Source organism: Aureobasidium subglaciale, assembly GCF_000721755.1.
Source record: "Aureobasidium subglaciale EXF-2481 unplaced genomic scaffold scaffold_19, whole genome shotgun sequence".
NCBI classification, from domain to species: domain Eukaryota; kingdom Fungi; phylum Ascomycota; class Dothideomycetes; order Dothideales; family Saccotheciaceae; genus Aureobasidium; species Aureobasidium subglaciale.
In genome coordinates this window covers 393,581-408,762 of record NW_013566976.1, presented here as the reverse complement: position 1 = coordinate 408,762, position 15,182 = coordinate 393,581, and the positions used below count along the sequence as shown (strand labels likewise).

The window sequence follows — 15,182 nt, the reverse complement described above, 5'->3', positions numbered from 1 at the left end:
CTAGAAATATTAGGATCATGCTCATCGTTAGTTGTGGAGACAGGAGATCGACTTGGAGATATCAATATTACGATGAGTCGGCGGAGGTTGAGCCAGATTGGGAAGTTTCACGAAGTTTGGGGTTAACGAGCAAACGACTTGGACAGATTCTCTGATCCTTGATTTTCCTTTCTTTTACTTTCCGTATCCTCGAATGAACTTTTGTATTCTTGCTTTTGGTCTATGTCAACGTGAGCCCGTTCCATTCAATCTGCGCTGTGCTGCTACTTTTATATCGTAAAGGCTTACATGCAGTCATATAGGATACATGCGAAGGATGCCATTTCTCTCGCGTCCTGGTGACTGTCGTCGACGGTGTCTATATTCACATTGGCGTAGCCTCGTGTGGCTAAGTACGTGTTGCTTGTGCGAGCACCCTGTCCACGATTATCAGGTTCCATATCATTGACCATATACTTATAATTCGGTTCAAATACAGACCAAACTATCATATTACAGGTGACAATATATTGCTGTATGTTATAGAGTGATCTGTAGTCGATCTGAGAGTTGTCGGGCCTGTAGTGCCATTGTTCAAAAGTCGAACAACCAGAAGTCTGGATATTCCATTGAGACAAACAGCAAACCAAACTCATGAGAATGCATTTTATGTGAATTTACATCCCGTCTGCTTCGTTCGCCATGTATATTAAAAATGGTGACTCTAGTATAGTGAAATAGGAGATATAGTATCTGATGTCTATGCGGCAGATGAAGCTGTACCCTCCCGATGTGCTAAACTGTGTCACACCCATCCACTCTCAATGATCAGAGCAGAGCGACATCGAGCCGAAGCAATGCATAGTCATATCTTATACCGGAAGATCTTACATGGGGAGAAGTCTTTGACAAGATGTATCTCGCTGCCGTAGCTCCAGACCTGAAAAGGTTGTTGCCTTCAGACAGCTACAAGTGTGATAGTGCTTCGCACACGAGGAGGACCTTTCTAGAGGAAGAAGCCGTGTACAAGAACCGAAGGCGACTGAACTGACAATAGATTGACAGACATGGATCGCCTCACTTAAACATATCGACGATGGAAGGACATTGCCATCTCGCACGTGGAACGAGGTTCTCTAGTCTGCACCACAAACTTGGAGGGCGAAAGAAACATAACTTACTCGAGGAAGCCTGACAGGGCACATAACAAGGTGACAGGATCCACAAGCTTGGATATTCCGGGATAAACCGCACTGAGCGGGCGACTCGTACGAAGAACGGGAATCAAGTCCTGCTCGCATATCGTATATCGTATACCATCTATGTGGCGAGCAGCGACACCTCGAAGAATGTGATGGTTTTAGCGCGGAAAACGTCAACTCGGAACACATGGCTCGCATGGTTTGCTCAGCCTGCATGTTGCTTCGACATCGAAAAGAGAGGACCGAAGCTGTCGGGTCTGCAACGCGAGAAGTGGCACGTTCCGAGCAGCGGTGATCATGATGGGCAAGGAAAATGCCCGCGGCCCTCTCCATCGACACCATTTGGAAGAAAGTGATCGACCCACCTGAGACGCCAGGTTTGCCAAGGTCTGGAGATTGCATGGGTTGCTTGTATCAATGTCCAAGCTGTTCCCTCCACGCTGCTAATCAGTATATTGAGGACGACCTTGTCGGATATCCGGGTGTTTGAAGAGTGCCCGACTTCGCATCTCTAGATGGCCATGTCTTGCGAAGACCTGACCCAGCAAGGTCGTCTCGTGATGGGTACTCGATCTATTGCCAGGAACGCGACGCTACACCAATTCATGGGGGTAAGCTTGCCTTCTAGACAGGCAGGCGAGGTGAGACACGGAGATGCACCCGTTATTGGCATGACGGGTGAGTGCCGTCATGATTGAACACCGCTTCTCGTCTGAGGCATTTTGTCGAGTACGACATGGACCATCGACTGTATTACAAACCACACGGTGACAATAAACAGGGTTATGTCGGCGATTCGTATCTCAACGGGAAGCCTTTTACGTTTCCCGATAAACCTCACTGTCGTGCCGCTGGTTGGAAGAATTGACTTCAGAGTCCGATAGATCAATCAGATTAGATAAGATTATAAGTTCAATAGCTACGTCGTTCGTCGACGTTTACAGGTGGGACAAAGAAGACAGCGGAGACATGACTGGCACAAGCGCAGAAAGTCAGACGCAAGGAAGTCACATTGATAGTGCTGCTTTCATGAGTCGCATGCCGACAGGAATCTTGCATGGAAGTGCACGGCTCGACAGCGGGATGACATTTTACAGCATGACGTGGGCTGCATGAGGCTTATTCGGACTATTGAGCCGCATAAGCGCCCTGACGCAAACCTTGGATCATCTCGATTTCATGAGATGTCACCTGGAATGTCACTAGATTTGCCATGACCCATGGAAGGCAAAGACAAAGGAATGCAATGACTGCCATCAGCTCAGGCGTATGCAGCAACGCAACAAGACCTGAGAACTTCGCAGAAAGTATCTCGGCGGGTTCCTCAGCAGTTCAATCAGGCATGTTACATCGAGTTCTTGGCTGGTGCGGCTCATGCTAGTCGTCAATAAAGATTGATCCATGCACGGAGACTACCCCAATGGTTGCAACCGAGACGAAAAAGCGCGATCGAAGCAAGCGGGACGGCATCCGCCAGTTCACCAGATCAGGATCGCCTGTCTAGAGAGTGTTGATGTCACGATGCCGCTAGACATACTGGTCGCCGATGACGCTGCATGCCGAATTGTCGTTCCTGCAGAGGTCGCAAAATATATATATGTAGAGCTAATGGTTCGTGGGGTTTGCTCCTCCATTGACCATACAACTCTCATCTCATTGTAAAGATGTTCTCCAAGTCAATTCTCGCCTCGGCATTGCTTGCCGGTGCTGCTTACGCTGCACCCGCACCGCAAGCTGTTACCCAAATCAGTGATGGTCAGATTCAGGCTCCTCGTGCCTCAACTGTCCGCTCCGCAGTCACTCAAATCAGCGACGGTCAGATTCAGGCTCCCGGCCCTTCAACTGCTGCTGCACCTGCCAGCTCTGGCACTGCTGCCTCTGCTCCTCAAGGTGCCTATGCCTCCCAGGCTTCGTCCGAATACGGTAGCCAGGTTGCCGGTTACACTGGTGCCAATGCTCCTTACAAGTCGAACGCTGCTTCCGTTGACCTCGAGAACATCGCCACCTCTTTCGGCACCAACTCTGCTGTCAATGCCATCTACACTGCTGTCCCCACCGGCACCCAGTCTGGAGCCGCAGCCCCTCTCCGTAGCAGCTTGGTTACCGGCTCGACCTCCCACGGTCCCTACTCCGGTACTCCCACCATTGTTGGTGCTGTAACTACCGCCACTCTCGGTCTGACCGTTTCAACTCTTCCTCTCAACCCTACTGCCACTTACTACAACACCAACGGCCTGCTCACTCAGCCTGAGCCTGCTCCTTACACCCCTGCTGGTGGCCTTGGTACTAACGGCTCCCTTCCTCGCTACATGGTCGAGTCCGACTTCGATTACGAGTCCATCACTCTCGGCCTTTACCAGGAGTGGATTGAGCTCGACACCTTCAACAACGGTCTCGCTACTTTCTCCGAGGAGGATTTCATTGCCGCTGGTCTCACTGCTGAGGATCGCGAGCTTATCCGCTTTATGGCCCAGCAAGAGGAGGGTCACGCTACCCTCTTGACCAACATGCTTGGCCACACCGCACCGCCTCAGTGCACCTACAACTACCCTTACACCACCGTCCGTGAGTTCCTCGACTTCAACCAGAAGCTTACTCGCTACGGAGAGTCTGGTGTTTGGGGCTTCATCAACCACCTCGACAGCCGTGAGGTTGGCCAGCTCCTTGCTCAGTCTATTGCCACTGAGGCCCGCCAGCAGATGGCTTTCCGCCAGATGAGCGGTCTTTTCCCCATGCCCGTCTACTTCGAGACTGGTATTCCTCAATCCTGGGCCTGGACTTTCCTTGCTCCTTACATCTCTTCGTGCCCTGCCAACACCACTCGCCTCGCATGGCAGAACTTCCCTGCTCTCCACATTGTCAACCAGCCCAACATCAACCGCTGGTCTGCCAACGACACAGCCGACTACGAAGTCACTGGTAACCGCACTTCTGATCCCAGCATCTCCACCATCCCCGAGGAGGAGAGCTGCCAACACTTGAACGTTACTGGCTACGGCTGTGGCCCTGCCATCTCTCGCAACCGCTCTGAGCCTCTTTCATTCGCCGGCAAGCAGGTCAACTTCACCTGGGATGCTCCCGGTCTTGCTGTCGGTCCCAACAACAGCTACACCACCTCGGTCAACCCCGTTGCTGGCGAGCCTAAGTTCGTTGCCTGGGCCGCTCAGCTCAACTTGACCTACACTCCTCTCATCAAGACAGGCGCCAACTCTGGTTACACCTACCAGCCCGCTGGTGAGGTCTACGCTGGCGGTGCTTCTATCGTCAACGGTACCATGTTTGTTGCCCTTACCGACACTGACATGTTCCTCACCCCCTTCAACTTGACCATGATCAACCCTCACGTTATTGCGCTGGGTCTTTACCAGGCCGGTTAAACGCTTTGACCTAACCATGTTTGGGTTTTTTTGACGAAGGATATCCTGTTCCATACCATGCCTTTGGCTGAACGCTAGACGTTCATATTGCCAGGAAGGTGTACTTTTAGCAAAGATTAAAACCTAATTCTAATACTTGTCTATACCTTTATCGAAAGTTTGGGTACTCATGATGTGAAATGATGTCTGATCCTCGAGGTACATCGTTCTCGCGCCTACGCACCTCCACATAACATTCAGGACGCAGTAGCCCTAGAGATGCGTTTACGCTGACGCAACAGATTATCCATGTGTCGCCTGTCAGTTGACACAGTCACAATGTACCATTTGTGGACCATGACTCGTTCTCAAAGCAAGAACTCAGCAGACTGGCTATGATACGGATGCGTGACTAAAGCGAAATATTGGTACAAAAGGAAGAGAAACATATCCATGATTGTGCTGCTGTAGTTTGACATCGTCGACTGAAAGCGCCCATAGTAATCTTCATCGACAGAGCTCTGAGGAAACATTTAGCATGTGTCTTCGAGCTTTCATCAATCAAGCTTCAAGCTGCATCTCGATATGGAGGGGCAGAGAGGTGCCAAGGGAGGGAGTGACGAGCTTTCTCCACAAAAGCGCCGGACCCAAGGACAAATTTGACGTCACCGATGAGGTAGCTATGAGCAAGCTCTTACTCGAAAACAACTCAGCTCACAAACAAAAGGCACTGGTCATCTCCTCATTCTGCTAGACTCTCCCTCCAAGCAACACATCAATCCCTTTTCTTTCAAACAACCACCCCACCAAACACTATCAAACATGCCCCGTGACGGATCTGGAGCTGGCGACAACGCCATTGAGGCTGGCCACAACATCACCCACGGTGATGCTGGCGGTGTAAGTCTTGATAGCTGTCAATCCGACCATTTTCATCTTACTAACGCATCTTGCCAGGCCGCATCCACCGGTGTCGACCGCAGCAACAAGGCTGCCCCCATGCCCGAAATCGAGAAGGGTGACAGCATCGAGGGCATGAACGCCTCCGGCGGCGGTCTCTCTGGTGCCACCCTCACCTCGACTGGCCAGGGCGGTAACAAGGAGCCCTTCGTCGAGAAGGAGGCCGAGAAGCACGCATAAGCTACTCGCTTTCGACACAAATCTCGAAACACGACCTGAAGACCGAAATACCATTGCCATCCTACGTCAATGTTGGCTTGGAGGAATTCATGTTTACGACCAACGCTTGGAGAAATCTAGCTGTGGAACACGGGGCCTGGCAAGAGCCATGATCCTTTGAGGAAGGAATGCTGCTGTGAAGGTGGCTACCTTATGTAATCGAGATACGACTTTAACGAAGGACTTCAAACCACTCAACAATCTCACCCTCCATCCACCATGTCCACTTGATTTGTGTGAAAACATCACCGCGGTGCATATGTGTAAACCACTTGTCTATCTTAATACTCGGCATCATTGATTGAAGCATCATCGTCGCAATACCCACACAGTTCACTCCAGATGAGGTACTTAGATGGACCGTAGAAGACGTCTGGTGGTCCCATGGCTTGCGAATGTGTCTCTTTGCTACGGCAAGACGTAGCTATTCAAAGGTAAGATGCTTCTCTGGTTCACATCCATGTCAAAGTAAAGTGCGTAGGCGATGAATTGAGTGGAAAGTAGTTACTGCTGAGAAATCAAGACAAACGCCGCGAAGTCTTTGATGTACTGTTCCTCTTCTTGAACTTACGATCGCGCTTCTCAGAGCATTAGAGCGGCGACACGCTTGTGGACAATGGGGCGGCAAGAATGGACACGAGCTTTCAGAGCCATGACCTCGGCGCAACTATGACCAAAACCCGAGGAGCCACAGATGCAGGCCCAAGCAGGCAGTACAGGAAGACTATCAAGAAAAAGACTTAGCATATATATATATCACAGAGAACTAAACATGAAAAGACATGTTGGGGGTGTATTTTTTTTTGGTGATTTTGTGGTGTTTTATGTGATTAACCTGAGAAACCTTGCGGTAACGATGAGCGCGTTTCTACTTAGTAGTGACGCGGAAAAGGAAAAAATGTGCAGGTGGTCCTTTGAAGATCGTGGTCAGACACGATCGTGTCCAGTTGCTCCTCGCCATGCTGAATTCGATGTTACGCCCAGGCTCCAGTATCTGAGAAGCAAGGGCGAAACGAATTCGAAAGCATTCGGAACGTGAAGGTACTGGTCTCATGGTGACGGAAGGTGCTTACTTGAGCTTGTTGGCAATCTGCTCGGCGAACTTTGTCACGTCTTCATCCTCCCACTCGCATTCTTCGCCGTCTTCCTTGATGGTGAAGCATCCCTTGCCGAAGCTGACGACATCAAGAGCAGCATCCTTGTTGCCACCGTGTCTGTTGACAATGGCCTGAAGGAGACGTTCAGCCTCGGCGTAGAAGCTCTTGGACGTCTTGTCGGGCCTGCTGTTGACGCCGACTCCAGAAAGAATGCTGACGCTCTCGAGGTTCTTGCACTCTGCAAGCAGGTTCATGGTGGGCTTAGCGGTGGGCTTCTGGTAGTTCATGATGGTGATACGCGACAAAGCATGATGCACATCTGGGCCAACGCCGCTGAGGAAGCTAAGCAAGGTCATCGTGTTGTCAAAGCGGAACCTGAAGCTATAGAGGATGCCTCGAACTTCAGCGGCGAGCTGCACACAATTAGCTCAAGCCTGGATCGAAGGACAACTGATCGAGTCACTCTTTGTACGTACTTCCTTGTTCAACTGGCCGATGGCAAGTCTGTGCTTCAAACCGAACTGTTTGGCGTACTCTTTGGCCTTGGAACCATTGGCAATCTTATCAGTAGAGATTTGGATCTTGTTACCCTTGGTGTCAGGTGTAAGGAGCAGTTCCAGGATTGTCTTGCGGATGTTTTCGGGCAGCTTCATGAATTGGAAGGGGGCACTAGGCTTGATGACGATGGCCTGGAGACCGTTGTCAAGCATGTAAGATGCTACAAGCTCAAATGCCTGAGGAGCCACGAGCTTGATCAGATGACCGTAACCAGCGCCCTTGGGCAGAACCTGTGAAGAAGTCAATGCCGGATTCTATAAGCCTCAAACTATCTGATAGGGTTCCACTTACCTTGCTGTGAACAGATTCGTTCTCGTACGTGACGTCAACCGGAGCTGCACCACTGACAGAAGTGGACAACTTCTTGAAGACCTTTGGAGTTGGCTTGGGTCTAGGAGTCTTGGCCTTGACAGCGGTGGCTGGAGTAGAAGGAGCCTCATCTTCAGAATCAGCCTTGGGGGTGCTGGGAGCAGCGGCGAGAGCCTTCTTCTGTGCATATGTAAGTAGGTTGACGAGAAGTCAAGCATGGAGGGGTAGAAAGGATGATGGAAGATCAAAGTGGAAGGGAGAAAGATAACAAGATGTGACATAAAAGGGTGACAAGGAATGGAAGGCAGAAGGTCAAGGAGAAATGAACGGCGAGATGAACCCGGTACGCGTCGTTGCGTCGACCCGAGGCGCGAAACGGGTTGTGAGGGGGCTGGACACAGCGATATCAAGAAAAAACATAAGATATGACTTACGGAGCCCTTGGGAGGCATGGTTGAAGGTGTTGAGGGTCGGGTTGATCTGACTTGAGGTTGTCGACGTTCGGGAAGGAAAGATGGAGATTCAGGGAGGGAGAAATTGACCAAGTAGTGTTGAGAAGGAAAGTAGTGAACGGAGCGAAATTGCTATCGGATTGCTGTGACTAGAATTTCGCGACGCTCGGGCAAGAAACACGGAGAAACAGGGAGGGAGAAATTGGATAAGTAGTCTGAGAAAGAGAAGCAGTGAACGGAATCTGGTGGTCCTATTGTGTTGTTGTGCGTGTTGTCGAATTGGATTGGCAAGTGAAAGACAAGACGAATGGTTCGGATCGTCACGGTCGTACACGGAAACGATTCGCCGGGGTCAACAAATTGACGAACAGGTGGTCTGGTTGAAAGTGATCGAAATCTGAGTGAGGATCAGGGATGTTCTGAGCCAAACACGTTCTTCATCCATCGACGTCTGGTAGAAGACCAGCTGTAAAAATGCACAGTATTTTGAGGGAGTACGTTCGCTCAAGGAGATGAGTCGTTTGCCGTGCTCTCAACAGATGTGTCTCTGTTCTGAAAGAGATTTTGCCTTTCTACAGCTCACATGATAGGGGCATCAAAGAGGAAACATGATTGATATTCCTGTCGGACCAGGTACCCCGAAACTCTTAAGCCAGGTCCAATACACGTAGACAACTTCCGCGATCTCCTCACAGGCTGAGATGCCAACTACGGAGCTGTCGAAATGCAAGATGCTCTTTGAAGTCGAAAGAGCCGCCTGGGGGAGTGGCCAGTCGAAGCTGTCTCGCCAGAGGCGCACTAGGTTTCAATATGGCTTTGCATGCAGATAGTACACGGAATGTCTATCGCGAGAGCGAGGGCACATTCAATGGCAATGGCGACATATCAAGACATGTTTGCAGTCAATTCTCACTCACTACTGTGGGAAACGGAGATAGCTGGGTGAAGCGATCGAAGTGAGTCGATTGTGAGTGCAACCGCTTTAGAGAATCAACGGCCTGACAAGCCGCTTGACCGGATGATAGAAAATGTAGAAGCATCGCGTGGTTCGACAAGTCGCAGTCGGATGGGCTGGAGAGCAAGAAGAAAGAGAAGTAGTCACCACAACGCGTCCGTGCACACAGCACAGACCTTGTCAATCGCGCTCCGAAGCTGTTCTACGAATGCGATCGCATCTGCCATAACTTGTTTAGCACAAACAATCGTAATAAGATGGCAGAATCAACAAATGGCGTGTCTGCGCCGTCGATGAACGATGTGGAGATGAAGGAGGAGATGGCAGAGGTAGGAATCTATGCCAATCTGGCTGGACGAGCTGCTGACTGCCTGTTCATCAGCAATCCGTACACAGTATACCATCGGCGCCAGAACAAGTGGCAGGAACCGTCCAAGACGACCAAACAGCAACCGCTCCTGTAGACGAGAAAGAAGCACTACCGACCGACCAATCTATTACCGCCCGAGTCCAACTGCAGGAATCGACACCTACAAGCATGGAAGGCATACTCAATGGAGGCTCTGTCGCGCCGATTGGTCAAGTGCCTCCTCCGCCAGTCGCACAAGCTCCTTCAGCATCGCCATTGCCTGCTACAGCCTCGGCGACAATCGCGCCACCAACAGCATCCTTGCCAGCCTCAGCACCTACGCCTCCACCTGCTCCGCCAACCAGACCTTCATCAATTCCTCCAGCGGTATCACTACCACCCGAGAAACCTCATGCTCACGGCTCGCCAACCAGAGTCTATCTCAATCAGGCCGTCACACCGCATCTACTGGAGGGTATGAAGTACCTGGCTGCTTATGAACCTGAGAAGCCCTTGAAGTGGTTGAGCGAGTTTTTAGCGAAGCGCAGCATGGAGACTGAGGGAGAATCATGATGGTTTGGGCACGCACTGGGGCAGGAAATGACAACGTTGCATAGCGAGGGAAGGAGTTTATGAGATTCATTACGGTTGCCCATGTAAAATAGTACAATCACGTCAAGCGCGCTACTGAGGAGGGACGAAGATGATATACAATCGGACACATGGTTTCTTGGTGAGGGTCCAAATTCGGCCCTGGTCGTTCATTTACTTTTTCATCCCTTTGCAACGAGCTAGTGCAAACTCCGGCGACCTTCCAAATACACATGCCCTGAACGCCATGTGGTATCCACGCTTGCTCCTCCTCTCGACGTTTCTCAGTCGTGAGCCGCTTATGCGACGAGGGTGGAGGCGGTCGAGGACTCGTACTTCCAGGTGGGGGGAAGGACACCGACGGTCTTGTAGTAACGGGCAAGACGGTGGATACGGGACTCGATGAGAATCAGGCGGAACTTGGAGTCCTTGTCCTTGCGGTTGCGCTCGAGGTGCTTGCGGACGGCAACAGCCTGAGAGATGCTATGTTAGCCAACAGGGCGCAGAAGTTTTGGCAATCGGGATAAACAAACCTTCTTGATAAGCATGTAGAGGTCCTCGGGGATCTCAGGGGCGAGGCCTATTATATCACTCCGTCAGTCAAAGACCAAACAGAGGCAGAGTTGTATGTTGAAAAGTGGGTATTGGCAATTTCTTGCGCTTCCATCTTTTTCTTTCTTTCACACAGGGTGGACCGTACCGCTGGACTTGAGGATTCTCAGAATCTTGTTACCTGAAAGGTGTTAGTTTTTGGTCGCGCGAAATCTTTGCGACGAGTGGAACATACCAGTGACAACCTTGACCTGGGCGACACCGTGGGAGTCACGGAGGACAACACCGATCTGGGAAGGGGTGGCACCCTTACGGGCGAGCTTGCAGATCTGGTCGACGACCTGCTCGGGAGTGGTCTTGAGCCATGCGGGAGGAGCGCGCGAGTAGGGGATGGCGCTGGAAGCGATACCCTTTCCCTTGGAATGAAGACGGCCCATTTTGAATGTCGGTTGGAAGAAGAAGTTGTCGGATAGAGGGTCGTCAGTTACTCGTCGTCGTTCAAGTTCTCGCAGGAAGCAAAGCCCAAATCAATTTCGCTGGCTGGGGAGGCAGTGCCAAGACTCTCGTGGGCGGGTCTTTCCGACGTTCTTCCGTAGCGAAATCTTCACTCTGCTTCTCACCTCCATAAAGCTTCTGATCTCTACAACATGGAAAAGTCGTGTTCGCAAAGGCGCATTTTTACAACAACCTGGCAGAGCCTGATGGCTCACTGAGCGTGCGACCGCATATGTTGTGCTCAACTCGCGTGAGTGTGGCCTCAGGCTCTGCCCTTCTTCTGAACTGGTATGTAACGAGCCCCCATCCTTGACCCCGACTCTTCCACCAATCTTTACATGATGAATTTTGCTTTATTACTATTTTTCTGGTACCTCTTATGTCAGAGACTTTCACGAGTCTCGATGATCTAAATGGGCTTCTGATCTTTCCAACCATATTTTACTTCGCATCTTGGTCATTCCGCTTGCCCAGCGGCTAACAGTGACTTTTGCAGAAAACCTCCTTTTGAGCAGGACAAGCGAGTTGGTTATACCTGGCCTCGGCACCGGTGTGGCTCAGTGTCGAAAGACATTTGTAGCCCCTAACCCCCTGCTAAGTCCTTGGCTCTAGAATGCAGCTTGGTACTCGAGATTCAGAAATCTCTTTCTTACTTGGCTCCAAGCCATCCATGCGTGGCATCCTTGGGTATTGTTGTATGTCTTTTGGCAATCTTAAATAGCTTCCGAATCAACACATCGCATTTCTACTCCATGTCAATTGCTATACCAACGTTCCCGCTTTGATCGTGGATTTGGGGCGCATGCCCATCACAAGCCGGATAGACGTGAGGCCTTGTCAGATGGCTGTACGTATCTGTGTACGGGTATGAGGATAACGGTATCACCGTTTGATGATGCTTCGATCGGGAAGCACAACATCGGATTGTTATCCGCGCCGTTGCGACAGGATCTGAGTAACGTGAGCTGTCCTGACTCCTGACTCGGGCCGCCATGTGTAATGGGCCACACATCTCCATGTTTTACCCAGGCCATCACACCAGCACACGCTGCGGCAAAACAGAAGATCAACATCCCGTGTCATGTTTGGATGGGAAGCGGATCGCTGTTCTCGCCTTGGCACATGAATTTGGATTCGCTATTTTGGATCTGCAGGAACAAATCTCCAGACACTTCATGTGTCGGGATTGACCCTGTGTTCCTGCAGCAGCCGAGACAGAAGAAGAAGGTTTCTATGTAGCGACCACATGTTGTCCATTCGCAAGCAGGCCACCACCCGTCAAGGTCTCCGCGTCTGACACAGGTTCTGGATACCCAGTGAGTACAAGCGTTGGTAGTCTCTCGCCTGCTTCCTGAGCCTCGGGGCGATGGACATGCAGGGTAGCGCACAGAGTCGGTTCCATGGTGAAACGTCGAGTAAAGCTGCGGCCGTGCGGACTTCTTACAACTGGGCCAAGTCGCCGTCGGGGGGCCATGCCAGATCCTCCACGATCAATTGAAATGAGGGGCGGCAATTGATACGCCAATGATCTTCATGGGCAGCGTACAGGTCGTCATCTCACAAAGACAAGAGTTATTGCGGCTCATCAAACATTACTTTAACTGGTCAACAACAATGCCACTCTTTGTTCGCTGTCGCGCGACAGGTCTCCAGAGTAATGGAGGACAGCGGCACCCACCAAGCCACATGCATTCACGCTAATGTCCAGCGAGATTATGACCCACACTGCGACTCGGCCATAACGGCGCGTGTAAGAAAGGCTAACTCTAGGCGTGCCAGGACCATGACCCCAAGCGCCTCTTTGCTTGCATTGTTCAATATACCCGGGTTTTCGATTTCGCTTTAATCCAGGTCCCAGCCCCCGAGTCGACCTCGAGTCCCATTCCTTTACTTCGTCATTCGCTACCAACAACAAACATACCTGACCAGCAGTCATTCTTTAAGTGTCCTAGTGACATTTTCACGATCTTTACCCAATTTGCATTGAAGTCGCGTTTGATACCCCCTTGCTTTACTGCTATTCGCCTCATATAACCGTGTGCGCATCTTTTACGCCAAACCAAGCAATCCCTATTGACGCTCAACAACACAATGAAGAACATCATCGCTGCCAGTGCTTTCTTGGCTGCCTCCATCTCTGGAGCTGCCGCCGATCTCTGCAGCAAAGGCTCCGTCGACGACAATGGCAACTGGTATTGCCAGGCCGTCGATGCCATCACTTACACCGGAATGCTGGGCAAGGGCTCCTACAACAAGATCACTGCCATGGATAGCAACTCTGGCTCTTGCTCCTCCACTCCTTATGGTTACTCCGGATCAATGTCCCCTCTCGATGAGGAAGTCTCTCTCCATTTCCGCGGTCCTCTCAAGTTGAAGCAATTCGCTTTCTTCTCACCCAGCACCGACTCGTCCGAGCACATGAAGGCCAAGCGTAGTGCCATGCACCGTCACGGCCACGCTCACAAGCATGCTCAGAAGCACAAGCGTGACGAGGATGTTGAGAAGCGTGCCGTTGGCGATTGGGTAACGGCAATAATCGACGGTCAAGCCGTTTCCTGGATCAATGAGTGGTCTGGTGCCGCTTCCACTGCCGCTGCCTCAGTTGTTGCTCCCACCACTTCAGCCGCTGCTGCTTCTGCCGCCAACACCGAATCTGCCTCAGCTGGCTTCTTGCCCAAGCTCTTGAAGGTCAACGCTCCTGTCGCATACAGCTCCAGTGCTAGCTCCAGCTCCGCTGTGGTTGCAAAGGCTAGCTCTAGCTCCTCATCCAAATCATCCAAGTCAACCTCCACCACTTCTACTGGTAGCTCAGGATCCTGGGGTCGCAAGGCTTACTACAACTCCGAGGCCGGTTCTGCAGACAATGTCGTCTTCCTCAACCACAACGGTGGCTCCGGCTCGGGTGTCTTCGACTATACTTTTGGCAACTCACTTTCTTACTCCAACAACAAGGGTGATGCTGGTGCTTCCTCTCCTCAGGTTCTCGCCGACACTCAGCTTGCATCCAACCACGAGGTCATCATCATGTCCGACAAGGAGTGCGATGGTGACTGCGGCTACTACCGTGATGGCAACGTTGCTTACCACGGATTCGCTGGTGCACAAAAGGCTTTCTTCTTCGAGTTCGAGATGCCTCTGGACGGTAACACTGATGCTGCTACCAACGGTGACATGCCTGCCATCTGGATGCTCAACGCTCAGATTCCTCGCACTCTTCAGTACGGCAAGGCCGAGTGCTCTTGCTGGACTACTGGCTGCGGTGAGTTCGATCTCTTCGAGGTCCTTGCTCCCGGTGATCTCCGTTGCAAGTCTACCATCCACAGCAATATCAAGGGCGGCAACTCGGATTACTTCAAGCGTCCCACTTCGGGCAGCATGAAGGCCATGGTTCTCATGAACGGTGAGAACATGCACATCAAGGTCCTCGACAGCGACTACCAGCTCCCCACCAGCCTCGATTCCTCCTGGGTTGGAGACCTCTGCGAGTCTGGCTTGGTTCAGAGCACCTTGAACTCTCTGTTCGCCTTGGTTTCGTAGAAGGCGACAAGTTTCTTGTCCTCTTAACATTCTTGACGAGGCTATGTTTGTAATTTAATTTATTCTGAGATTCGCGAGGAGCATTGGATGTTCATAGCGCTGGCGTGGAGATGGTGTGTTGGAGGCGACTGCACAAATAGTGATTAGCATGCAACAACTGTACTTAGCGAAATTTCAAAATGCATCAACAGCAACATCTCGTCTCTCACTAGCCACTACGGAATTATGATAATCTCTGATACCAGCAATGCGGGCTTCCATATAAAGTGGCTGCGAGGAATGTGGACTTGGGCCTGGATCGAGCGACTGCCGCTACGCATCAATAGTCTCGATCGATCCTCGTCATTCCAATGAAATATTGACACGCGCCTTGTCGGATCAGGAGCATGGATGCTACTCTCGAGTAAGAACGCGATCATGCCCTGACGTTTCGATTGAGTTGAGAAAGACCCTGAACATGTGCTTCCCTCGGCAATGGCCAAAAGCGGAGATTTAGTCCGAACCGATAAAATCGAACATCAAGAAGTAAAATGAGAGGTCGGCATTTTAGTATGAGGCTGTAAGACCAGAT

General features: G+C 51.2%; 7 protein-coding genes across 7 annotated transcripts; 4 read left to right on the top strand and 3 right to left on the bottom strand.

Annotated features, from left to right (window-relative positions):
* The first annotated feature begins 2,471 nt into the window (after positions 1-2,471).
* AUEXF2481DRAFT_42647 (uncharacterized protein) lies at positions 2,472-5,051 on the top strand. The gene has a single exon (XM_013485923.1). It carries the CDS (start codon positions 2,846-2,848, stop codon positions 4,556-4,558), a length of 1,713 nt encoding a protein of 570 aa, XP_013341377.1. The 5' UTR covers positions 2,472-2,845; the 3' UTR covers positions 4,559-5,051.
* A 275-nt stretch (positions 5,052-5,326) lies between these two features.
* On the top strand, positions 5,327-5,910 carry AUEXF2481DRAFT_42646 (uncharacterized protein). The gene is made up of 2 exons (XM_013485922.1): positions 5,327-5,437; positions 5,495-5,910. The coding sequence occupies exons 1-2, from the start codon at positions 5,360-5,362 to the stop codon at positions 5,675-5,677; spliced, it is 261 nt and encodes an 86-aa protein (XP_013341376.1). The 5' UTR covers positions 5,327-5,359; the 3' UTR covers positions 5,678-5,910.
* Positions 5,911-6,785: 875 nt separating this feature from the next.
* On the bottom strand, positions 6,786-8,132 carry AUEXF2481DRAFT_7308 (uncharacterized protein; the record flags this gene model as incomplete). Its single annotated transcript, XM_013485846.1, has 4 exons — positions 6,786-7,226; positions 7,290-7,601; positions 7,663-7,860; positions 8,115-8,132. The coding sequence occupies 4 exons, from the start codon at positions 8,130-8,132 to the stop codon at positions 6,786-6,788; spliced, it is 969 nt and encodes a 322-aa protein (XP_013341300.1).
* A 1,177-nt stretch (positions 8,133-9,309) lies between these two features.
* AUEXF2481DRAFT_90973 (uncharacterized protein) lies at positions 9,310-10,265 on the top strand. Its single transcript, XM_013485979.1, has 2 exons — positions 9,310-9,416; positions 9,470-10,265. Exons 1-2 carry the CDS (start codon positions 9,345-9,347, stop codon positions 10,007-10,009), a joined length of 612 nt encoding a protein of 203 aa, XP_013341433.1. The 5' UTR covers positions 9,310-9,344; the 3' UTR covers positions 10,010-10,265.
* AUEXF2481DRAFT_100144 (uncharacterized protein) lies at positions 10,159-11,016 on the bottom strand (the record flags this gene model as incomplete). The annotated part of the gene is made up of 4 exons (XM_013486015.1): positions 10,159-10,500; positions 10,561-10,607; positions 10,728-10,760; positions 10,815-11,016. 4 exons carry the CDS (start codon positions 11,014-11,016, stop codon positions 10,327-10,329), a joined length of 456 nt encoding a protein of 151 aa, XP_013341469.1. The 3' UTR covers positions 10,159-10,326.
* Positions 11,017-12,492: 1,476 nt separating this feature from the next.
* On the bottom strand, positions 12,493-13,133 carry AUEXF2481DRAFT_366853 (uncharacterized protein). Its single transcript, XM_013486014.1, has one exon. The coding sequence runs from the start codon at positions 13,008-13,010 to the stop codon at positions 12,672-12,674; it is 339 nt and encodes a 112-aa protein (XP_013341468.1). The 5' UTR covers positions 13,011-13,133; the 3' UTR covers positions 12,493-12,671.
* Positions 13,134-13,165: 32 nt separating this feature from the next.
* On the top strand, positions 13,166-14,611 carry AUEXF2481DRAFT_7305 (uncharacterized protein; the record flags this gene model as incomplete). The annotated part of the gene is made up of 1 exon (XM_013485845.1): positions 13,166-14,611. One exon carries the CDS (start codon positions 13,166-13,168, stop codon positions 14,609-14,611), a length of 1,446 nt encoding a protein of 481 aa, XP_013341299.1.
* Positions 14,612-15,182: the final 571 nt, after the last annotated feature.

What these genes read in the sequence shown, in the direction of transcription:
- AUEXF2481DRAFT_42647 (XM_013485923.1), top strand. Translation starts at nt 2,846, where the DNA reads ATGTTCTCCAAGTCAATTCTCGCCTCGGCATTGCTTGCCGGTGCTGCT.
- AUEXF2481DRAFT_42646 (XM_013485922.1), top strand. Translation starts at nt 5,360, where the DNA reads ATGCCCCGTGACGGATCTGGAGCTGGCGACAACGCCATTGAGGCTGGC. An exon ending in CCCACGGTGATGCTGGCGGT is followed by an intron (nt 5,438 to 5,494) that starts GTAAGTCTTGAT and finishes GCATCTTGCCAG; the next exon opens with GCCGCATCCACCGGTGTCGA.
- AUEXF2481DRAFT_90973 (XM_013485979.1), top strand. Translation starts at nt 9,345, where the DNA reads ATGGCAGAATCAACAAATGGCGTGTCTGCGCCGTCGATGAACGATGTG. An exon ending in TGAAGGAGGAGATGGCAGAG is followed by an intron (nt 9,417 to 9,469) that starts GTAGGAATCTAT and finishes CCTGTTCATCAG; the next exon opens with CAATCCGTACACAGTATACC.
- AUEXF2481DRAFT_366853 (XM_013486014.1), bottom strand. Translation starts at nt 13,010, where the DNA reads ATGACTGCTGGTCAGGTATGTTTGTTGTTGGTAGCGAATGACGAAGTA.